Source organism: Pelobates fuscus, chromosome 5 (assembly GCF_036172605.1).
Source record: "Pelobates fuscus isolate aPelFus1 chromosome 5, aPelFus1.pri, whole genome shotgun sequence".
NCBI lineage: Eukaryota > Metazoa > Chordata > Amphibia > Anura > Pelobatidae > Pelobates > Pelobates fuscus.
In genome coordinates, this window is record NC_086321.1 from 284,636,208 (window position 1) to 284,662,444 (window position 26,237).

Consider the following 26,237-nt stretch of genomic DNA (forward strand, 5'->3'; position numbering starts at 1 on the left):
CATCAGAGGCCACACACCACAGAAAGGCCATATACATGTGTAATAGCTACCACAATAGTTCTTCCATCTTAGTGGAAGTGTGGACCACACTGAAGAAAAAACATTTATTGCACTGACTGTGGAAAAAGCTTTAATTCATTCATGGTTGGTCATACCCCATAGGCATCATACAGGAGAAAGGGTTTAATATCTGCACATACAAAATAACATTGAAGTTTCATTTAAATCGTATTGCTCTTAGAGATGTGAATCGTCTTAGAGATGTGAATCGTCTTCATAGAAGGGGTCTTCAATTGCTCTATTCTCAACTGTGCATTCTCTGATCACTGAACATGATTTAATTACACAAATATATTCTGATTGGTTGAAAACTGCAACCTTTGTCAGGTTAATTTTCTTCTTTCTATGTCTCTCTACAGCTCTTACTATAAGACTCAGCAGTTAAAAAAAACATAAGTTGCAAATCTTAAAATTTTATATCCATATCTGAAAATGTCCCAGTATAGTATTTGATGCAGAATCCCTTTTACCATCTCCACCGGAAATGCTAAAAGAAATGGCAGGTGTATGCATGTCACGTTTCCTACAATCTAGTCTCATATTGAAGGTAGGCAGATGTAGTAATGTCTTCTTCATAGTAAACTGTGCGGTTCCTCTGACTCTGTTTTTTCAAAGATGACTTGTTCACTCCTGTATCTAAAAAAAATTAAATACACATTACATATAACTTTTTTCATGCATTATAAGTCCGAAATCCTGTTTTGAGTATGGTTAAAGACAAAAAAGTACAAAAGTAAGTACAGTTAATAATTAGTAATATAATTAAGTAATCTATTATGCGGTACAAGAAAATGATGCACGGTCACATAAATGCGCAGTGATACAAATATATACATTCCATTACTTACAATCAAAGATCACTATAGGCATATCTGTCCTACAGCACTCTTTGGCCATTTTCATGGTACCGTATTGTACTAATTTAGATTTTATATAACATTTAATATAAGCAGTGTTTGTTAGCTTTAAAGTTTTTTTTTAACATTTATTTTTTACATCAATTTTACAGTTAGATTTGTATGTACTACAATTCACTTGTGAAGATCCCCACTTTACCATCATTTTTACTTGCCTATTTAATTACCGTATTTATCGGCGTATAACACGCACTTTTTTCCCCTGAAAATAGGGGGAAAATCGTGGGTGCGTGTTATACGCCGATATCCCATAATTACTTACCTGTCCTGAAGCGTGGGCCGGCTTCACAGCTTGCACCGCGGTACAGGAACTTTAATTTCATGTTCCGGTTTCCGGCGGGACTGAAAGGAAGTGTGCACAATAGTGTGCACACTTCCTTTCAGTCCCGCCGGAAACCGGAACATGAAATTAAAGTTCCTGTACCGCGGTGCAAGCTGTGAAGCCGGCCCACGCTTCAGGACAGGTAAGTAATTATGGGAGGGGAGGGGGGGAGAATACTATGGGAGGGGAGGGGGGGAGAATACTATGGGAGGGGAGGGGGGGAGAATACTATGGGAGGGGGAGAATACTATGGGAGGGGGAGAATACTATGGGAGGGGGAGAATACTATGGGAGGGGGAGAATACTATGGGAGGGGGAGAATACTATGGGAGGGGAGGGGGAGAATACTATGGGAGGGGAGGGGGAGAATACTATGGGAGGGGAGGGGGGAGAATACTATGGGAGGGGAGGGGAGGGGGGAGAATACTATGGGAGGGGAGGGGAGGGGGGAGAATACTATGGGAGGGGAGGGGGAGAATACTATGGGAGGGGAGGGGGAGAATACTATGGGAGGGGAGGGGGGAGAATACTATGGGAGGGGAGGGGGGAGAATACTATGGGAGGGGAGGGGGGGAGAATACTATGGGAGGGGAGGGGGGAGAATACTATGGGAGGGGAGGGGGGAGAATACTATGGGAGGGGAGGGGGGAGAATACTATGGGAGGGGAGGGGGGAGAATACTATGGGAGGGGAGGGGGGGAGAATACTATGGGAGGGGAGGGGGGGAGAATACTATGAGAGGGGAGGGGGGGAGAATACTATGAGAGGGGAGGGGGGAGAATACTATGGGAGGGGAGGGGGGAGAATACTATGGGAGGGGAGGGGGGAGAATACTATGGGAGGGGAGGGGGAGAATACTATGGGAGGGGAGGGGGAGAATACTATGGGAGGGGAGGGGGAGAATACTATGGGAGGGGGGAATACTATGGAAAGGGGGGGACACTATGGGATGAGGGGGGAACACTATGGGATGAGGGGGGAATACTATGGGATGAGGGGGGAATACTATGGGATGAGGGGGGGGGGAATACTATGGGAGGGGGAAATTTCCTGGAATTTCTTTCTAAAAATGAGGTGCGTGTTATACGCCGGTGCGTGTTATACGCCGATAAATACGGTATATGTTTAATGTAATAGCTACCTCTTTCCTTTATTTGTCATCATATAAAATGAAATACATGTGTTATAACCTCTATGCATATTATTCTATAAGGCTTACATATAAGCAAACATCTCTCTCCATGCATCTTCTAGGTTACCCTTATTGTATGAGGGAGGTCATCTGTAACTTCACTTATGTCAGAAGCAATACTAGTGCAGTGCATATTCATGCATCCTAAATATATATATTCATTTATTAATGTTACCTTTTTCAGAGTCCACAGTTCTACCAAAAAGGAATACTGTTCCAGCCATCAATGCAGCCAAGGTTAAAATAATTAATAGAATGGCCCACCAGCGTGCCTAAATAATAAAAGTACATAATTATGTATTGTCTGTATTAACATTAAATTTGGTGATATGTCAAAAAGAAACTTTGCATTTCTTTATTTTTAAATTTCAGTTTAAAGGAACACTCAATTGGGGGGAGAGGTGGTAATTCACTATTTAGTCGATTAAATTGGCATGAGTTTTTTTATGCATGCTTTCTTTGTGATTAACTGAAATGATAGCTCGCAAAAGATGCAGATGCAGCTCTTGCAAGCTCACTCCTTTTCCCTGGGCACATAGACTTAAAGGGACACTGTAGGCCCTATTGCTGCTTCATCTCATTGAAGTGCTTGTAGTGTCTGGAGTCCCCTGGCGCTGTCCTTCTATTTAGCGTTAAACTATTTTTAGATTTGGATGCTAAACAAGAGTTTCCAGTAGCTCATCCCTCTCTGCTGATTAGGCTAATAAGGAAGCATTAGCCTGGCAGGAATGAAATGTCAGCTGATCACAGCACCCATTGCTGGTATGAATCAGTATTATTATTATTATTTTATTATTTATATAGCGCCAACAAATTCCGTAGCTCTGTACAATGGATGTCTTTAAGGAAGTTTGTAATCGCTGCCTGAGCTTCAGCTCCAGTGGAACAGGACTATAGGAAGCCAGGGACACTCATTAAGTGTCAAACTACTCAAAAATGGTATCAAGAGGGGGCGGGGCCTGACTGCCATGGAGGGAAGACGTGCCTGACTAAAGCTCCCTATGAAAATTGATAAAATGGCTAAAAAGGCACTCTTTAACTCACCACACAAGACCCCAAGCGACTTACCACCTCCAAGTTCCCACGGTGAACCGGTAAAGCGGCAGCAGAATATACCCGCGAGGGCATGCGGCCTGGTATGTGCCGGGCGGGAGAGGCGGCTGACCTCCCAACCTGGAGCCATCCGGAGACTAAAAGCTATGAATGGGCACCCAGCAACCCCCCCCTTGGACCGGTGGGGGTGATCCCGGTCCACCCCAGGGGGTCTCTCCCGACACAGTGCTTATGACGGAGAGAACGACCGGAGAGACGAAGAGCTCACCCACAATGGCGGAGACCACGAGTTCCCCAGGCAATCATGGGGCCAGGCCCGTCTCTGAGTCCAACCTGGACCGCATCTTCATGGACGTCTGGTTGAAACTCAAACAAGTACTGCAACTAAACGACACTCGTCCACCCAGCTCAAACCATCCACCTAGACAGTCACCCCCTGATCCTCAACGGCGGGGAGCTGAGCCAGCGAAACACAAAACAACAAAAAATGGCGTCGGAAAGGAAAGCGTGTACCTCACCCATACAGAACAACCCCACGAAGGACACTGCAGAAATCAAGCAAGGGCCCGCTCCGGGCACCCGCAGCCACAGGGACGACCCCACGAGGGCACCAAGGTACCAACCGCCCCCACCCACTCCCGATCACTTACCGCACCCAAGGGGAGATCCAAGGGCATCCACAGCAGGGAAAGACTCTGCCCCAACGAGGCATCGGGTGAATCAGCTAGGGCGCACTGCAAGCCGAGTTCCGCGACCGGGAGACCGAATAGGTCACATGGCACTGCACTGAGGGAAACGATCTTACTAAAGCCGACCCAGCCAAAGAGGGACTCAATCCTGGGGAACCCCAGGGGACTTTATTGTATTACCGTGCCCCGCACTAGACACACACAAGTTTAGCCTGCTTACTCAATTTTCATTTTTTGTATTAATCGTTCCATCAAGCATGCAAAGTGGCATAGTGCTGCACAAATCAACAGCTAGACTACAGACAAGGTAAAGGCTACATATAGGCAGAGAGTAGAACATAACGTTGGCAAACCAGTCTGTTAATGAGACACTGATATACAGAGAGCTCAGGGTCCTACGATGCAAAAGGTCACACTGCAGGCATTACTACACGATTAAAACATCATGACAAGCAACTCAAGGCCACTCTAGTACTCACTCACAGACCCATGCACTCTAACACTGCTCAACAAGATATATTTTAACCTGTTATATGCCTAAGCCTGTTTAACCCTCACAATGATCTTGAATTATACGAGCCCACCTAAACCTTACTAAATTGCTTCATCAGCCTGTTTCACCTATGCTGGACTTATATTATATACATATATAAAAAAAAGTGCAAGATCTAACATATACCCTATGTTACTGAAAAGCATGAGGAACGCCGTTGGGGTACCACATGCTCGCTTGTTATTTTTTCATGCACTGCAAAAATAAAGAATTAAAAAAAAAATAGTATCAAACAGTTGCGAGAGCATAGGTTCGATGCTACCATAGCATAGGTGGCTGCCTTTGGGTGTTCTGGCCCTGGGGGCAGACACGCACCACTCCCTCTACTGCAGGTCACTGCATATAGCGTGGCCCCGTGGACCATGAGTATTTTATTTATCCCCTATCAAATCTGGGAGCAATGTGCAGATAGCTGTCAGACTGTGTAGAGGATAAACAAGGCCTAACTACAAGAAGAGGTAAGCAGGCACAGTGGAGATACACATAAAGTGACTGGGGGAGAAACACACAAAGGAATTGGGGGGTAGACAGAAACACACAAAGGGTTGGGGGAAGAAAACACACAACGGGGCTGTGTGGGGGAAAGAAACACACAAAGAGGCTGGGACTAAGTAAGAGACACAAAAAGGGTTTTGGGGAAGTAAGAGATACACAAAGGGGCTGGGTGGAAGTAAAATACACAAAGGGGAAGAGTAAGAGACGCAAAAGGGGGATAACATACAATGAAGGGGGTGTAAGACACACAAAGTGGCAAAAGGGGGGATAAGATACCCTAAAGGTGTTAAGAAATTCAGAGTGGAAGTGGAAGAAAACCTCTCCAGCGGTCTGATTTATGTTTGGTTTGTCCCATTAAGTAAGAACTTTAAATGTCTCTTTAACGGAACATCGCCATATATGAAATAGAAAACATTATAAATGTGTATACAGAATATTGCCTGCTGTGTGTACAGAATATAAATTAAAATATACATTTGTGCAGACATAAGATAGATAGTCACTCTAAGCACCATCATTATTGCATTAATATTTTTGTTATAGTGCACACACTTGGCTTTGGTCTGAGACAGTCTTTTAGAGCTGTCACTCAGGCAGCCAGAACAGGTAATCCAGTCTGCCAAATGTTGATTTTGTGCAGGTGTTGCATGCACAACATGAGCTGAGCTCTTTCTCCTCCACAGATCTCCACAGATCTCAGACACAGTTTGTCTGCTATCCGTTTACAGAACAATTCCACTCATTCTAGGTGATGAGGTGAATTGTTCTTGGGAATAAACTAATCCCATAATCCTTCCTGCCGTTTATTCCTGGCTAGGTTTTTTTTTTTTTTTTTTGCCTTAACAAATGCAAACCAACCCATGGGTGTTAGAAGCGAGAGGGAAATGTAGTGGGAGGGATAAGAAGATCCCCCCCCCCCCCCCCCCAACCAAGTTATGATGGAGTAGCCCTAACAATCATATGTTTTACTGTTTAATAAAGATTAGGAAAAAAACATACTTTAAAGAACTTGGATAGCTTATTCATATGGATTTTAAAAGAATTACATTTTAACAAGAATATGCAAAATTATCAGTGAAAGACTTGAATAATTGATTATCTTCATGTGAAATGACATATTTATGCCAGCGCGATCAGATAGCTAACATAAGTCTTTATTCCATTCTACTGATATCCTCTACAGTAACAGCTGTAGGGATAATAGTAATTCATGTAACCATATTAATATTCATATTAATATACATAGTGACAATTATTATAACATTTTCATAATTTTTCATACTTTTCACAATTTTTTTTTATATTTTGCCCCACAATTACCTATACACAGTGTAGTCAAGAGTACACGGTCTACATAGAAGATCTCAGTTGCAATTAACAGCACAACTGTTTAATTATTGGTAATTGTGAGTTATATTTAATGTAATTGTGTTTTTGTATGTGCTTGTTCGACAATAAATGTATAGTTTTTTTGTCCTTTACGCTACTTTCTTATTATCAAAAATAAACTTGAGTATGCTCTTCAGTGTTTTGTTTATCTTTTGTCCACTTATTTTTGTCTGCATATACGCGATTACCTTCATCCATGCTGCTACGTCTTCTGATTCAATTAAATGCAAGAAGGAGTTCTTCAGGCGTGCAATAGGCCCATCAGCATCAACATATCGACAGATGAATAACTTGTCACAGTAGCCTTGCCTGTGCCCACACGGTGAGCCAGGAGGAAGATAGATAGGTGTGTTGTTGAATATTGGGTGCAGTTCTGCAGATTTTGTACTTCTACAAGAATATGGATTACCTGTAATTAAATAATACTATGGTTATGTGTAGATGCCCTTAAGAAATACATTGTAATTAATATTGTGCTAAAGATATGATATGCTCAGAAGAAACTTGTTTATATAAATGACTATAAATCACTGGTTCCATAATTAATGTCAGAACTCATATAGGATTATTCTGAATACATATTATACAGGTACATTCTGGAAAAGATTGTCTCTGAATTGAGTCAAAATAGTCACAAACTGGTATGTTTTCAAATGTCCTCTAAATTCCCTCTAAAAGCATCAGAGTATCTCCCTAATATCACCTACTAAATACATACAGTTTTCACAAAACTGTTCCAAAATGCATACCAAAAGATTCCTATAGAAACAATTTGATTAATACATGACATTCTAAAATGAAATTCTCAGGCAGTTGTTGAGTATATCATGGCTTGGGTTGTGGGGAATGATAATAATTTATTGGAAATTATCTTGGGTATAATTCTAATATTTTGGGAATTCTGGTTGGCGGTAGTGCGTCCATAACTAGCATATCCATGGGTTGTGTTTGAATTTTCCCCTTTTTCATAGCGTGCGTTAATGGGCAACAACAAATAAAGCTAGTTGTATATCACAGCCCAAACATGTCCGTATGGCAGGCCTACATAACTCACCACATGCATCTCTGAGGTAAATTAAAAGGCAGTGGTGCTTAATGAATTGTGTAATTGATAAGGAATTGAAACGCTTTGGGAGATATTTTAGCAGAAACAAAATGATATCGAATTAGTAAATACGAGACAATTTCTGAATCTGACTTCAAATAGCCTACACTTAATATCAAAATTACAAAATTGGGGGAATTTTTCCTTAATCGTACAATTTAAAGATAGGTTCACAGCTTGCTGAAAAACCACTCAACTCCCGACTTTGATTTTACTGAATAAAATGAAAAAATTATAAAACTTAAACAAAGCATAGACATGGACAATACGAAGGTGCAGGAATACACTGGTTTAATTAAAGAACATTCTATTCATCATTCTAGACATGTTTATATGCTGGCATCAACATATAGACACATCAGGGCACTATACAATAAAAAAAACAATTTACTTATTGTCATAGGTACTACAATGGTGCGGCTTTGAAACTGAAGTCTCAGATGTGATGCTCTTTAGCCCTGGATCTCTACAACTGATGAAGCGGGCAAGAGGATTATAGTGTTTTTGTTTTCCAATTTTTAATTTTACATTAGGCAGCTTCTTCCCAAATCAGCCACACATTGTAATAAAAAAAGATCAGTAGTGCTCTGCCAGGCTACATAGCGGTGCTCTCTAGGTGACTGTCAGGAAGGGTGCTGGGAAGCAGAACTTTGCTGCACACCCCTCTATAACATTGTAGGACCATATTGAATAACTGGCTCTGCAGCATGTGTTTGATTTTAGTCATACATTCATTGATATTACAGAACGCATCAGCAGCATGCTGTTCATGGGAAGAGAGGATGGAACATAACATAAAAAGACAGGGAAATGTCATGCCATATCCCCACCTCTCTGTTAGTGTAGGAGTCATTGAATTTTCCTTTGTGTTTCTGGAAGCCAGCAATGCCCCTGATTACTAACCCATAATAAAAGCAGCCAAGACATTGAATACTATGGTACAACTTACCTGGAACCTGACAGCATAGCTGGCATTTCTCGTACAGGTCATTACCATCACAATCACACTGTTCTAATCCATATTTCACACAAATTGATTGACGGCACATCTGCAGAATGCAACATAGAAATGTTAACTTTAACGTATATAATTCAGTGACATTGATATATTTTACATATAAAGTATTATAGGTTTCACTAGGCAGTTAAGATAGAGACAATTAGGGATGTGCATGGGCAAAAAATGCAATCTGGTTCAGAAATTGGCATAAGTAAAAAAAATTGTCTGATTCGGCAATTCGGACCAATGGCATTCAGTTCTGTTCTACACTTCCGAAATTCAGGACTTCGGCACTTCGGCAATTCAGCACTTTGGCAATTTGGAACTTTGGTAATTCTGACCCTAACCCTAACCATACCCCTAACCCTAAACCCTAACCCCTAAACGCTAAACCCTAACCCCATAACCCTAACCTTACCCCTACCCCTAACCATAATCCACTTTGGAACTTCAGTAATTCAGAACTTCGGCAATTCAAAACTTCGGCAATTCAGAACTTCGGCAATTCAGAACTTCGGCAATTCAGAACTTCGGCAATTCAGAACTTCGGCAATTCAGAACTTCGGCAATTCAGAACTTCGGCAATTCAGAACTTCGGCAATTCAGAACTTCGGCAATTCAGAACTTCGGCAATTCAGAACTTCGGCAATTCAGAACTTCGGCAATTCAGAACTTCGGCAATTCAGAACTTCGGCAATTCAGAACTTCGGCAATTCAGAACTTCGGCAATTCAGAACTTCGGCAATTCAGAACTTCGGCAATTCGGAACTTCGGCAATTCGGAACTTCGGCAATTCGGAACTTCGGCAATTCGGAACTTCGGCAATTCGGAACTTCGGCAATTTGGAACTTCGGCAATTTGGAACTTCGGCAATTTGGAATTTCGGCAATTTGGAACTTTGGCAATTTGGAACTTCGGCAATTTGGAACTTTGGCAATTCAGTTTGGTTCGCCAATTCGACAATTCAGTTTGGTTCGGCAATTCAAACTTTGGACATTCGTAAGCATCTGAATGTCAGAATTGCATGAAATTTGTCCGAATGTCCATGCAGAACAAAACGATTTGCACATGTCTAGAGACAATCCTCATCAGCAGTGGTTCCCAACCTTTTTTGGTCCTAGGCTCACTACAATAAGAGAAAAAAAGCCAAGGCACTCCTTTATTTATTTATTTTTGTTTTGGTTTTTACCTTAATTTATTAATTTACTTTTGAATTCTTACTAGAGAGATATACATAGTTCTAGCCAACCTGTTTTTAGTTTTAATGAACTGCCACATGGGCATCTTAATTTTAATGTTTTAAAACATATCACAGCTTTTTTTTTTTTTTTTTCCAATACTTCTTTATTCAAATTTTTTTTTCATATTTTATATTACAGTACAATTCGAAAAATACATACATTACAAACATACATATTGCATATTACACCAAATGATATAAATAGTTCCTACTGTATAGAGAGAATGCGTTAATTAAGGTGCAACAGGCCATCCCCCACGCAAACACAAAGAGAAAACATGCCAATAAGAAAAGAAAAAAGAAAAAAAAAAAAAAAAAAAAAATTAACTGAGGAAGTCGTTATTTTATTATATACCCAGAGTCTGTGGAAATATGATAGGGAGTATATCCCTAGAAGATAACCACAAACTAAGAAAGCTATTGTCCATAGAGGTATATCTACTGAGTGGTCAGACCCCCGTCCCCTCTCCCGTCACATGAAAAATTTATAAATTGCCATATAGTAGGGAACAGGTGTTTAACCAAAGTAAATACCAGTCTCTTTTTTTTGAGGCCAGTGACCAGGTATTAAGAATATCATTTTCCATTGTTAATTGAAGTTTAACTTGTTTAATTAGAGAGGCCTTCTGAAAAGGCTCGGAAGATTTCCATTGTCTAGCAATGGTAACTTTGGCTGCAATAAAGCAGTGAGTAGCTAAACATCTGTATTTACTTGATTTGAAAGGCCAATTCAGATGAAGGAGGGCCGAGGCTGGATTTTTGTTTGTATCATTAAACGAAGCCTCATTCATTGATATTTCCGAAAAGATATTGAAGGTCCAGGCCCATAATGGCTTAAGTGCTGGGCAATACCACCAAATATGAATATATGTGCCTGAATAGGTGCCACATCTCCAGCAAGTTGAGTCTTGAGAAGTGTACATTTTAGCCAACCTTGTTGGAGTATAATACCACCTATATAAAAGCTTAAAGTGGCACTCAGTCAGGTTCAATCCATGAACAAATTTGTTTACCCAAATTAAGGAGGAAAACCAGTCGTTTGGGGAGATCACTAGATTAAGTTCCTTTTCCCATGTTTTAACCAGTCTATGCGGGAAGGGATCTAAGCCTTTAAGTAGCGAGTTGGCAACCGAGATAATCTTGGGTACAGTTTGAAAAGAGAATAGAGTTTGCAGCTCTTTAGCGCATGGAAATGTAGATTGAACAACATGTTTCTGAATATAGTGTTTGATACGAAAGTAAGTAAATATTTCTTTAGATGGAATATGCAAATTATCTACTAACTGTTGAAAGGGTAAAATATTATCACCCTGCATAATATCCGCTATAGTTAAAGTGTCCTTATTAGGCCAGTGTCTCAATGATAAATCTTCTACATTAGCTTCTAATATATTTAATTTGCAGGTTCTAAGGATTCGATTGGTTAAACCCAAGATTTTCTTAATTTCTGTCCATATTTCCAAAGTGTGGGCCAGCGATATTGGGGAGTACGGTAGCACTCTCGAGAGCTTACCAGTATCTGACCAGATATAGGAATAAAGGCTAGAAGCGTGTATAGCTTCGGATTCCATTTTATACCAGGGTTCAGTAAAAAATTGTGGTTCTTGTAAAATGTAAATATGTCGTATAATGTTCGCATGATAAAGATTTATGATATTTGGGAAGTTTAGCCCTCCCTGGGACAGTTTTCTTGAGATATTTTTTTGACTTATTCTAGGCTTTTTATTATTCCAGATGAATTTATTGATAGCCGATTGGATCATTAAAAGCCAGCCTTTAGGGATTTTGAGAGGGACCATTGAAAACAGATACAGCCATTTCGGTAAAATATAGGAATTAATAATATTGATTCTACCTGTCCATAAGGTCTCGAGGTTTTTCCATTTTTTTAAATTTTGATTCATATCTTTCATTAAGTGCATTACATTCCTCTCCATTATATGAGAGGCATTTGCTGGAAAACTGAGACCCAGATAATTAATTTCTGTGTCAGTCCAAATAAATTGGTATTTTTGGGATAGTCTTTCAACCTGTGTCGAAGATAAATTGATGGTTAAAGCTGTGGATTTAGATACATTTAACTTGAAATTAGAAATATTAGAAAATGTATCTATTTCTTTCATGAGTGCGGCTAATGATTCCTCCGGAGATATGAGAATAACCAAGGCATCGTCAGCGTATAGTGCAATCTTTATCTCCTGAGTTTTAGTGGGGACCCCCTTAATTAAATGGTTGTTTCTAATGTTAACCGCGAAAGGTTCGAGAGAAAGAATATATAAAATCGGTGACAGGGGACACCCCTGTCTTGTTCCGTTTTTAAGATCGAACCAGGACGAAGTAATATTGGGACCTACAGTTCTGGCCGAGGGGGAAGAGTACAGTACCATAATTGCAGTATATATCCAACCTTTAAAGCCGTATGCCTTAAGGAGTTCTCTAAGGTAGTCCCACCCGACCCTGTCAAACGCTTTTTCTGCGTCCAGGGACAGGGCCAGGAGGGGCTCCTTATGGTCTTTTGCTGAACCGATAATATCTATAAGCTTTCGAGTATTATTTGATGCCCATCTTCCGGGGATGAACCCTATTTGATCTGGGTGGATCAGTTTTGTAATGACCGTTTTCAATCTCTCAGCAATAATGGCGGAATATATTTTCATATCTACATTGATTAATGCGATCGGTCTGTAGTTTCTTGGGTCCCTACTATCTTTTCCAGATTTTAAAATTGGGACGATATTTGATTGTAATAATTCCTTAGGTATGGCCTCATTTTCTGCGAGTTGATTAAACATTTCCATAAGAGGTTTTAAAAGATAGGATTTCATATATTTGTAATATAAGTTTGAAAAACCATCAGGACCAGGGGTTTTATTTGTAGCTAATCTCTCAATTTGAAATTGTACTTCTTCGGTTGAAATCTTTCTATTTAAATTGGTCAAATCCTGGGAAGAAATTCTCGGCAATTGGGAATTTAATAAATATTCCTTGATGTCTTTGGTTTCTGGGGATAGCCTTAGATTGTAAAGGTCTTGGTAAAACTGGTTAAACTTTTGTCCAATCTCAAATGGAGTGGAGTATACAATATGGTCAACCACCAGCTTTTCTACCCTGTTTTTTGCTTGTTGATTGCGTAATCTCCTAGTTAAACCTTTACTCGCTCTATTACCCGAGACATAATGATTTAATTTTAGTTTATATATATTTTGCTTAATTTTTTCCTCTTCTTTTAAGTTAATTTGAGTTTGTAAAACTTTTAATTGGGTTCTCAACTCCGGAGAAGATTTTAATTTATTCTTTTTAGAACATGAGTAGAATTCGATATATAAGTCAGGCAGTATTGTGCCGTTCTTTTTCTTAAGAAAGTGGTCTATTTTAATTAGATAGCCCCTCATTACCGATTTATGAGTGCACCAATTTATTAACGGAGAGGTATCTCCCGGGTCGTTTTCTGCCCAAAAATATTTCAATAATTTGGTAAGGTCCTCCCTATTACTAGGGTCTTTTAAAATGTTATCATTTAGTCTCCAAGTATTACGATGTAGAGGGGGAGAATCCCCAAGATCAAATAGGACGAAACTGTGATCTGACCAAGTGTTTTCCCTTAGATTAATATGGTTAAAGAGCGGAATGGTGTTGGCATTTGTTAAGCAAAAATCTATCCGGGAGTAAGTACCATATACCCCGGATAGATGGGAAAAATCTTTTTCAGAAGGGTGTAATAGTCTCCACATATCGTATAGATTATATTGTTTACAAATATTATTCAATTTTTTTGCTTGTTTGATAGCTCCTTTGTTGTTTGATAAGGAAGATAAAAAAGTTCTATCCATAACTGGATCACTAACACAGTTAAAGTCCCCGGCAATGATCAAATGTCCCCTGCAGATTTTATCGACTTTATCCATTATCAGGGAAAATTTGGTCATTGGATCGACATTAGGTAAATAAACATTAACCAGAGTAAAAACTCTATCTTCAATCTTACATAATAGAATAATGAACCTCGCTTCTAAATCCAATTCAATATGGAGAATATCCAAGTTAATATCTTTTCTGAATATAATTGCCACACCTCTTTTTTTTTTTTTCTGTTAGTGAGGCCTGAATCACCGTTGCAAAATTTTCTCCACCCCAAGTTTGTTTAGTGTCTTTAAGCCAGTGCGTTTCTTGTAGAAACGCTACCTGTATGTTTAGTTTCATCAACGAATCATACAGTCTGTGCCTTTTCTTATTTGTATTAAGCCCCTGGACATTCAGGGATAAAAAGTTCAACATAGAAATACATATAGACAATATTTTTTGACTTCCTGAAAAAAACAAAACCAAAGATAGCTTGGCACGCTATCATTTAAATAAAAAAAAGGAATGCGACACCCAACATGTATACCGTCTGATGGAGGGCACTGAATAAGCCCCCCATCTACATTCAACCATTTAGGTAAAAACCTAATGCTATTGTAGTCATTGAAAGCCATATAGGTACAATGAAAATCGAGTAGCATAGCTACACAAGAGGGGAACCCTGAACCATGCCTGAGTTAGAAACCCGCCCCTGAATTACCCTCCCTTTGTTGTGCTGCTTCTCTCCCATTATATAGCAGGGGGAGAGAGACAATGAGAGGGAAAGAGAGAAAAAAAAAAAAAAAAAAAAAATCCCCAAATTTTTATTTAATTTATAAATATCTTAATTAGTCTATCATTATTTATACATAGTGCACACAATAAGAATATTTAGTGTGTAAACGTTAATTGCTAGTGACTTAAGCTTGTGAAAAAATTGGTGAATTTGTGGTGAATTATCTCACTTGGGACAACTCCCTAATGTTAGCTTTTAAAGTGTTAATTGATTAGCAGCAGTTTTACCTAAGACCTATAAAGTGATAGTGAATTTACTTAGACATGGGTATCCTTCTTATAATACAACACCTATAGGATACCTATGGTGACTAATTTATATTTTTAATACATTATGCAATATGTGAGCGCAAAAAGTGATATCCTATGTTATTTCCCCCTTTTCTTTCCCTTTTTCTTCCCCTTTTCTCTTCCTTCCCCCTTCCGGGTGGTTTTACCCACGAATATAGAATAGGGACAAATTGTCAAGAAAAAAAAAAAAGGCAGAGCATTCTTTTGTCTATCAATACCTTAGTCTTAATGCCTATAATATATATCTAATTTGTTCTTGCAATTGCTATATAATACGTTACATTTGTATATACATTCACAAATATATAATATATTATATACCGCCGCCTAGGGCATTGAGAACAGCATTACCTGTCTTTTTTTTTTGCTTTTTGTTACCCCCTTTTTGACATATTAATTAAATCAAATAGGATTTACTTTAGTACATGTAGAATAATATTGGAGTTATTTACACATGGATATCCATCTAGTGGGGGACACCCAGGCAGTGTCTACATTATCAAAGAGTAAGATAATTAGTATAATTATAGAGACCCAATGAAAACAAGTGAATGTTGCTTTTTCCTATGTTAAATTGTTAAAAAAAAAAAAAAAAAAATTTGCCTTAATTAATATAATTTTCAAATACCCTCCCCTCCCTCTCTCTCTCTCATCACATTTCTCTTATTCCACTTTCTGACCACCCTTAAGGGCGTTTTCCCCCCTATATTATACGATTATAAATCTACAGCAATAATTTATTGTTTTTGAGCCAATCTATTAGAGATGCATTGGTCTCAAATATTTCTCTCTTGCCTTCAAAGGAAAGGCTGAGTTTTAGAGGGAAAAGCCACTTGTATTTTATATTGTGGCTTCTCAGAGATCGAGTGGCAAAGCTGAATGTTTTTCGTTTTGTTCTAGTTTCGAAGGATAAGTCCTGAAATACTTTGACTTTCTGAAAAGGACCTTCAGAGACTGGGTTGGTTCTTGCAAGTTTCAGGATGGTTTCTTTGAAGTCAAATGAAAAAAAACATGCTATAATGTCTCGAGGAGAATCATTTTGAATAGCTTGTGGTTTGAATGTCCTATGGCATCTTTCTATTATCAAATCTGGAGATTTAAAGGGGACACCCAATATGATTAAGTACTCCGACACGGATTGCTTAACATCCTCTTGACTGCCTTTTTCTGGAATATCTCTAAAGCGTAGATTTTTCCGTCTAGAGCGATCTTCTAAATCAGATAATTTGCTTTGAAGATTTAGAATGTCCCGCTGAGTTTTATCGTGATCTTCTGTTAAATTTTTTACTTGGGAGTCTAGTTGTTTGAGATGGTCTTCAAAAGTTTCCATTCTTGCAGCGAGAACTTTTATTTCAGATTTAATATCCAGTTTGATTTCTGCGGCAGTTGAAGCCAATTCTGCTTTGAACTCATCCAGGTTGGTCTTAAAACTAGTTTGGAGCAAGGAAATGGTTATTAACTCTTTATCAGGATTACTTATTGGTCCTGGATCCAAAGTTTCCAAGGTCACATCCATCTCATTTAATCTATGTTTGGAGTTCTTATGTTGCTGGGGGGAAAAATATGTTGTGAGTGATTTATCCTGAGATTTATCTTGGGAGAGGTCTTTTTTGTCTTTCCTAGAAGAGAGTTTGGTTTCATGTGTTTTTTTCGTAGCCATGTTATAGCAATTCACAGCTTATGGAGAGAACAAGCCCACCAATCAATCTTTATTAAGTCTTTGGTCCGACTTGCTTAGATCTTCCTTAAGTCTTTTCCGTTTTCTTTTAGTTTTTCTTTTACTTTCTCTTTCTCCCTGCTACCTACAACCTTCTGTGAACTTTTTTTTTTTTTTCCTTTTTTCCCCCCCTTTTCCAGCACTGCTCCCCTCCTCTCGTCCTTTCTTTTTTTTTTTAAATGTATTGTCGAATTTGCCTGATATCTATACTGTGATCAAGGTTCTTTCAGCCTTTGCCCCTTATTGCACAGTAATTGATGCCTCAGCCATGGCCAGAAAGAAAAAAAAAAAAGAAAAAACAAATACCAAACCTGTGTGCTTATAGCGATATCGTGTCTCTCTTGTTTTTTTTGTTTTGTTTTTTTTTCCCGTATTTTTCCTTTTGCCTTTTTCACTTATTGAGCAGGATTAAGCTCAGAGTATAGAGAGTTCAGGGTATAAATGTCAGCACTTTTGGGTTTACACTCAATATCAGGCAATTAAGGTATGCGTTTGTACTCGCTGCTACGGAGTGCAGAATTTTTTTTAAAGGTTTCAAGTATATAAAGTTCTACTTCACCGTATTATTCCCAGCGTATGTACAATAGGGATACATGGTACACTTCCAGCAGGGCTTCAAAACGTCAACCAAGTGGACACAAAGCGAAGTATGTTTTAGAGAGACAGCACTCCGAGTCTTGAGCTGCGGCTGTTGACACACAGTTTTCGGCGGTTATCGTTGGCACTGTTGTTCGGTTCTGCTTCCGTTCCGACACCAGAGGTCAGCATGGGGACACTCCTTGAGGGGAAAATAAACAGGTTGTATGATCGATCTCTTGCACAGCGCGGGAGAGTTTCAGGCGCGGCTACCTCGGCGAGGCATGGCGGGCATGGCGGGCTCCCCTCCTACTCCGTCATCACGGTGAACGCACGCACTCACGCCCACACGTCATGACGCCTCCTACTGAAAAGTGACACTTACTCTTTAGATGTAAACCCAAAACATATCACAGCTTTGATGTCAAAGTATCAGCAGCACAATTTCAGGCTGAAAACCACTGATCATTAGCATTATTCCTATCTGTCTCAGAGAGCCTTCTTCTCCATTTAGTGCAAAGAAACATGGTCAAAAATACAAAGGGAAATTGCTTCTTTCTTCTTCCAAAATAAATAAATAAAAAAACATATCTATACTAATTTGTGTACATTGTCTTCTACCAGTTCATGGACATTTGTGCAGCTAATTAAACATTTTATAAACTAAATAAATAGATACGAACTAATCAGCAGAGGTGACAGGAAGTCTACCATAGAACATCTAAAGCAACACTGTAGGCACCATAACCATGTAATCTCATTAAAATAGTTACAGTGCCTCTAGTAGTTTAATACTTAGGAAGTAAAGTTCGTTGGAACTCAATTTGATCATTTAAAATAAAAACGTGTTGGCACTTTAAGGATGAATAAAATAGGTGTTTTATTGGTTAGGTCTTGATAGATCAGAACAGCTTTCAGCAGCAATTAATTTTGAATGGATAACTCCAGAAGAGCAGATCCTCTTTTCAATACTTTAAACAATGTTTCAATAAAAACAAAGAAAAGGAATATCAATGATGTATGTTTAAAGTGCTTTTTGGTGATTCTTTGGCACTTGGGAGTTGTTGCACCGCTTGACCTTTAAAAAAAAAAAAAAAAAAGCGCCAATCCACCTATATATTTTCCTGGTTTTCCAGGAAATCTATTCAGTTTTTTCTAGAATGTTCCAATAAAGAAACTATGCAGAGTTTAAGTAGGATGAATAATGCAGGCAGGGTCGGACTGAGAACCCTCAGGGCCCCCGGGCAAAATAAATCAAGGGCCCCCTTACAGGCCCCACCCATACTCCGCAGCAAGCGCCACCCATGTCCCGCCTCCATGCACCGCCTCCAGCCACACCCTACACAATCTTTAGACACAAGGAACAAAAGTGCAATAATCCCTTCGAGGCCCCAGTAGAGACTACAATTGAGGGCTAATGGGCCATGGAGGGGGGTCTTTCTAGCAGAGGCTATCTCAGTGTCCTTTAGAGAGTGTGTTAGAAAGAATCCCCTCCAGGCCCTATTAGAGACTACAATGGAGTCTAATAAGCTTGGAAGGGGGTCTTTCTAACAGAGGCCATCTCAGTGTCCCTACTGGAAACAGTCGCCTCCAGGCCCCAGTAGAGACTACAATTGAGGGCTAATGGGCCATGGAGGGGGGAGCATTCTAGAAGAGGCTATCTCAGTGTCCTTTAGAGAGTGTGTTAGAAAGAATTTCCTCCAGGTCCCATTAGAGACTAAAATGGGGCCTGGAGGGGGGTCTCTCCAACACTCTGGTTCCTATTCACAATATAGCAACACAACATAGCTCACTGATACCTAGGCCAAGTTGGCTCCTCTTACCTTAATTACTGTTGCTGGGTGGCAGTCTGTGGGCTTGCTGGAAGGCTGTGGGCTTACTGGCTGCGGCTGGCAGGCTGTGGGCTTGCTGGCAGGCTGTGGGCTTGCTGGCTACTGCCGGCAGGCTGTGGGCTTGCTGGCTACTGCCGGCAGGCTGTGGGCTTGCTGGCTACTGCCGGCAGGCTGTGGGCTTGCTGGCTACTGCCGGCAGGCTGTGGGCTTGCTGGCTACTGCCGGCAGGCTGTGGGCTTGCTGGCTACTGCCGGCAGGCTGTGGGCTTGCTGGCTACTGCCGGCAGGCTGTGGGCTTGCTGGCTACTGCCGGCAGGCTGTGGGCTTGCTGGCTACTGCCGGCAGGCTGTGGGCTTGCTGGCTACTGCCGGCAGGCTGTGGGCTTGCTGGCTGCGGCTGGCAGGCTGTGGGCTTGCTGGCTGCGGCTGGTAGGCTGTGGGCTTGCTGGCTGTAAGCCTAACTGGTGGCCTGTGGGCTGGCTGGCTACTGGCCAGCCTGTGGGCTGGCTGGCCGGCCTGTGGGCTGGCTGGCTTGCTGGCTACTGGGGCACTTGTAGATTATTTAAAGAAATAATCCATGCACAATAACCACTACTGCTCTGTGTAGTTGTTATGGTGCCAGGAGGGCCGGGCCCCCCTTTCAGAGTAAGTAGTCAAACCGTTTAAGAACAGTTTGACAACTTACCTGGGGTCTGCTGGGATATGAGGCTGTAGTAGGGTATAAGAGCAGTTTATTTCGTAAAGTTAGTGTGTGCTATTCCTGTACAAAACCTAATTTGGTGTTCAGCTACATTTGCTGAGTACAACGATACCCCTATTGTATGTCTTTGGCACTATATCGCCATATAGGAGACCTGTCCATTTCGGTATTTACAGTAGAATTCTGAGAGACGGATTTGATGGGCCTATGTTTCAATTTGGGCCACTATGGCAGTTTGACTGTTGGAAAACCCCCCACAAAGGCCTACCATTTGTAAAAGTAGACGCTCCAGGGTATCTCGTATGGTGCATATTGTGCCTTAACATGCCCCCATTTTTTCACCAATGTATGTCAAGGTTTGTGGTAAAAAAATATTTTGCCCATTTTTAACATCCGCATTACTTTCTTGCTGGGCATTTTGTATATTTTACATGTGCCACCATGATCAAAGCCCCAAAATTATGCTCAGCTAAGTCTTCTGAGTAAAATGACACCCCCATTGTATGTCTTTGGCACTATTTCCTGAAGCTACAGCGCCATATAGGAGACCTGTCCATTTCGGTATTTACAGTAGAATTTTGAGAGACGGATTTGATGTTTCAATTTGGGCCGCTATAGCAGTTTGACTGTTGGAAAACCCCCCACAAAGGCCTACCATTTGTAAAAGTAGACACTACAGGGTATTTCAAATGGCATATTTTAAACCCTAGCGTAGCATCATTTTTTTGTAGTAGGTTGTAGTTGGTGACGTCCAACTGAATTCCGGGACTGCCAGTAAACAGTGGGATGTCAGGCGTGAAATCATTTAGGGGTTCCCAGTCACCAGCGTCATGAGCCAGGTCAGGGGACTTGGCGCTTACAACAGAGGGCCCTGCAGTATCTGGCACAGTCTTATCACCACTCTCAGAGGCAGTGTCTGTGGCGTCAGAGTTGGTTGCTAGTATATCATAAGCCTCCTCAGCAGTGTACCTTCTAGACATTATGAAGGTGTAACTTTAACACATTTTTTGTAAACTGTTTTTTTTACTTTATTTTTTTTTTTTACTTTTTTTCTTTTTTTTATCCTTTTTTCATCTTTTTTATAGTTTTTTTAAACTTTTAAAAACTTTTCAGAACTTTTCTAAACTTTTCTAAACTTTTCGTCTCTAACTAGCCTAACACTCAATTTCCCAAATTCCCACTAAAGTCCACCCACTCCAGCTACCTAAGTAATTAACGTTAAATTAATTAAATAACAAATTACATAAAATTAACCCCTAAGGGTTAAAAAAAAAATCAAAATTAACCCTTGAGGGTACAAAAAAAAATTAGATCACAGTTAAATACTGTGATCAGTAAACTGATCACTGCACGCAGTGATCAAAAGGGCAGGGAAACTGTTTTAAAAGTTATAAAATTACTTTTAAAACACAGATACTCTTTATACTAAATTGACACACAATGTTTCAGCACCGATCCGTCTCTCTCCACTTCTCAAACCACACAGAGGTGGAGGGAGGAGGATCAGGAATCCCAGCAACACTGTGATCGCTGTGACTGGCTGTCACAGCGATCACATGTGCTGGGACAGCTCTATTGGCGGTTGCTGGTCTGCCTCTGACATCGAGGCACCCAGCAACAGCGTTAACCCCACAATCGCCGCGATCGCGGCGATCTGGCGTTAACGTTAGTAAATGACGGAGATTTTCCGTCAGTGGTCCTTAACGCACGGACAAGCTTGACGGAAAATCTCCGTCTTCGGTTCGGGAAAGGGTTAAAGACTAGGGGAGAGTCAGAAGGGTCAAGGCAAACTGTTCCATAGGAGTGGAACTGCTCAAGAGCAGGTTTGTAAGCGTGATTTAGCAATACGAGTACAAGCAGCAGACAAGAGAAGGTCACTGGCAGAGTGGAGTGTACCTTTGAATTATTGAAGAAAAGTGTGTGTGTGGGGGGAGGAGGGGTGGTAGAGTTGTTGAGAACTTTGTAGGTAAGAGTTAATATAGGACACAGGAAGCCAATGTAAAAGGTGACAGAGTGGTGACATGTGAGAGTAACAATGGGAGAGAAAAACCAGCCTGGTAACATTCATTATGGACTGTAAAGAGACAGTATGGTTTCTGGAGAGATCAATTAGGAAATAATTTAGGTAATTAATGCAAGAAATTACAAGAGCATAAACAATTAACCTAGTATCATCTTGGGTCAGAAAGGGGTGAATGCTGGCAATGGTTTTAAGATGGAATTGGTGGGATTTGGCAACAGACTGGATATGAGGTTTAAAGATTAGGCCCATATCATATAATAATTTATATATTGAGAAAATAAATAATATTATTATTATTATTTTATCATTTATATAGCGCCAGTAAAATTCCGTACGGCTGTACAATGGGTGGACTAACAGACACGTAATTGTAACCAGACAAATGGACGCACAGGGACAGAGGGGTTGAGGGCCCTGCTCAATGAGCTTACATGCTAGAGGGAGAGGGGTATAGTGACACAAAGGGTATAAGTAGGGGTAATGAAATAGGTTGCTAGAAAAGTATTCACTGAGAACCTAGTAGGTTATTTTTGACAGTTGCAAGAGAGGAGTCATGGGGGGGAGGAGAATAATAAAACAGATATGAACGTTTCCATTTTAAGACTAAATAATAAGACCAAAGATGTGTTCAAAAGGCAATAACACATCGAAGAGGTTTTGAGAAATAAAGTTAGATGTATTTAGTGAGCAAATAATGTCTAAAACAGATAGAATGGCAATATCGTGCGAGCGTATATACTGTACACCTGGTAATTGTGAAAAATGCCAAATTGTGTAAAACTAAAAGTAGTATCTAGCTGAGTTATTTTTTCCTGTTTTAATATTTTGACCTAAAATTAGCAATTCTCAATTTTGAACAATTCCAATTTAGAGAATAAGCCTAACTACATTCAAATAAAATACATTGCAATACTTTGATTGTAATCAGATGCTTTCCAGTATGAGGACAATCTTAAAAAAATAATTGTTAGTGCTAATACTTTTTCTTTATTTCTCTATAATGGTTCAGCCTGTTATTATTCAAATAGTTCTAAAATTCTAATAAACCCCAAACTTGATGGAAATGTACAGAGGTTGAACAAATTATATATTTCTGTGTAACACGTTACAAAGTAGATAATCTGGATGACTCTTCAATTCAAAATAGAAAAACATAAGAAATGTAAAAATATATTGCAAAGTTGATTTGTTTTCCCTTTGTAGATACTGTGTTTTTTAATTGTGTTATTATTCAGAGTACACTTCTCGTGTTTAGTTCAATTATTAAAACATTACCCCATTCAAGCATATTCGTGATCCAAAGTTGCACAATGTGTAGTTGTTCTTCGCAGGCGGTTTGGGGCATTTGGGTGACATGCCAGTGCAATATGTCTCATATGTGCATTCTGCTTCTTCTTGGCAGCGCTCCTCTGATGATTTGTGAGTACATGCGTGATTGCAGCACAGTCCTTGACTGGGACTACAAGGAGGACATAAAATGAATTAACTGTGATCCCACTTATAAGTCATTGCCAGTAACATGTTGCATATTGTGTGCTGGCAAACTCTTTTAGCTATGGTGATTTCGGGCACACATACAAAATATAAACCCTCTGCAACTGTTATTTTCTGCACCAGTTACATATAACACTTCAGATTCATAGCAATTAATTACACAGAGAAAAAATAGGTTCAGCCACATAATGGTAATAAATTAGGAAGCTATCTACTAAACAGTGCCCTCATTTGGTATTTGAAATAGGCCAATCCCAAATAAAGTTAGCGCATTCGGGAGCTATCTACTAAACAGAACTCTAATTTGGTATCATTCAATAGGGAAATTCCCCATAAGAGTACCAAATTAGGGAGCTATCTACTAAACAGCGGAGAGAGCAAAAATAAGAAAATATATTTTTCCTAAATTTTCTGTTTAATTTGCTTAGCAGAGAAGTGCCTAATCTGGTACCCTTCAATATGGGAGTCCCACATAAGGATACCACTTTACTAGCTACTAAACAGCTGAAAGAGCAAAAAATAAGAAAACGCCAGTTTCTTAACATTGCTGTTTCAGTAGCTTAGCAGATAAGTCCCTAATTTAGTACCATTCATTATGGCAACCACAGGTAAGCATACCAAAACAGGGAGCTATCAACTAAACAGCTGAAATTCAAAATTAAGAAATAAAGCCATTTTCTTCATTTCGATTTTTCAGTTGCTTAATAGATAAGTCCCTAATTTGCTATGCTTATGACAATTATTATTTTATTATTTATATAGCGCCATCAGATTCCGTAGCGCTGTACAATGGGATAAATGTATCCTAAAATTTTCATTTCTATGTGTTTCAAATAGATTCATTTTCATTTCAGATTCTCTCACGTTTGAAGGTTAAAAATTCTTACATTTCATCAAAATGTAAACAGAATTGGATTTGGAATAAAACAAATGCACATGTCTAATCTACACAGAGTACGTATAAGACTGTCCTTTGAATGTTTTTCTATATGCCTTCTAATGTTATATCTTTGGGAGGAACATTTGAAGCGTATAGATTCTTACCTGCATTGTTTACCAGGTCTTAAAGTGCATTGTAATGGATCACCTAGTTTGGCTCCATAGCAACAGGAATCGTTACTCCTAGATCCTACATCGCATTGCTCTCCTTCTTCCACTATCTGATTGCCACAGGTTGGACGACCACTCTCTGAAATAAATCAAAATGACGCTTAGAAATGAGCTGCAGATAACAACTGCTTGTCCTGTTTTAATTTTTAATGTTATCCTTATAAATCAATGCCTTCCCTATTTGCCATTGTATTTACTTGCTTAGAATAGAATAAGCCTCAGTGGTCTACTCTTTAGTTGTTGTTTTTTAGTTCAGCATAGCAAGGGTAAGTCCTAAGTATAAAGTATGGGAACTCACCAAGATGCAGACCCCCTAGTCCCTTTAATGTATCACTAAACCCAACACACCAACAATGAAATATGTTGTATTGATCCCTTACAAGACTAACTTTAGGGACTCAGGCAGCACAGTTAGAAATAGACTCTCTTGGTTAGTTAAGTATGAGCTCACACTCAAGGTCACTGATGGCAGCCATGTGAGATCGAGGTTTAAAATAATCAAGAAATTAACTGCTGAATAAATATATCCTACCTCAGCTGAAATCCATGAAGTAAAAGGGAAGGCCCCTTCTCCACAACAGCTATGCAAACAGAAATCCACTCAGTATACCACCCAACAAACAATTAGTGGGGGAAAGAAAAGAAACACTTCACAGAACACGGCAAGAGAGCGCAAATAATATATGGCACACAAAAATAGGGGAGTGCGTATCCAAACATACAAAAAACACTTGCAAGAATTTCATCCCTTAAAAGGCATTTATTCTGGCCTAAGGCCATGTTAGGCACAAATTGAATTAGGTGGTTCTCCTGTTTTGCACATTTGGGTTTGTCCCTCTTTGTAACTCTGTTCCAGACTGCCTAATGTAAATTTTGTCATCAGTGCGCACAGCATGCTGGTGACAGATGTAATGAGTTTCCCCTATCATCCCTGTCTCCTGTGTCATTCTGGCTCACAATCCTTCCCTCCTCTCCACATTCAGCTTCATTGCTTTATTTCCTCTAGTCCCTCCCTCTAAACTAGAGTAATGGATGAAAAACACTGGGTAAGTGGCGTCCACATGCAAGCTATAACCAAGCACACATTTTTTTTTGTGTGCGACATAGAGTTTTCTTTGTTTGGCCTGTTAGTATCACAGTTACGGTTGCACTGGGTTAATTCACGCTGCCATTGTTTTTTTTTAAAAAATGGTTGTAATCACTATTTTTGTTAGTAAAATTACTTAGATAGTATCACCACTGATTTATTTCTCTATTTTATTGTGCAGTTCAATTCAAAGTGAATTTCAAATTTAAGGTCAAAGCATCAACTGGAAGCATAGCTGAAATAGAGGATTTCTCCAGTTCAGCTTTTTTTAACCTTTCACTTCAAATTCTCTTTGAAATTATTGTTTAACTGAATAACCCTGTTAGTGAAGAATGCAGATTACACCTTTTTGTGCCTGAATAATATTGTTCTCTATTGAGTATGATAACTTTACTGCACTTTAATTTATGGTTTACCTAAGCTTTATTAAGTATATTTTTTATTTTACTCTGTTTTATGTGCTTCATATTAAGCTCATTTGCTACTGTATGTATGTACTGTATTAACCCCTTAAGGACAGAGCTTCAGAAGCTTGACTTACGCTTAATGACACAAGCAATTTTTGCATTTTCTTGCTGTTTGCGTTCAACTGCAATTTGCATCTCTCTCATTTATTGCACCGACACATATTATATACTGTTTTTTAAAGGACAGAAAGGGCTTTAATTTGATATAACATATATATATATATAAATGCTTACTTATTATAAAAAAAATACAGAAAAATGCAAAAAAAAGAAAAATATTGTTTTTTTTTTA

The 26,237-nt window shown here is 39.5% G+C and overlaps 1 protein-coding gene across 1 annotated transcript in view; it reads right to left on the bottom strand.

Moving 5' to 3' along the window:
- Positions 1-537: 537 nt before the first annotated feature.
- LOC134612853 (disintegrin and metalloproteinase domain-containing protein 10-like) overlaps positions 538-26,237 on the bottom strand; it is a 101,406-nt gene continuing 75,706 nt past the window's right edge. Inside the window, exons 11-16 of the mRNA XM_063457302.1 lie at positions 24,326-24,470; positions 23,063-23,246; positions 8,725-8,824; positions 6,859-7,079; positions 2,667-2,763; positions 538-696 (exon numbers count right to left, since the gene is read on the bottom strand). Coding sequence (XP_063313372.1) covers positions 584-696; positions 2,667-2,763; positions 6,859-7,079; positions 8,725-8,824; positions 23,063-23,246; positions 24,326-24,470 — 860 coding nt within the window. The 3' untranslated portion in view covers positions 538-583. The remainder of the gene's footprint in view (positions 697-2,666; positions 2,764-6,858; positions 7,080-8,724; positions 8,825-23,062; positions 23,247-24,325; positions 24,471-26,237) is intronic.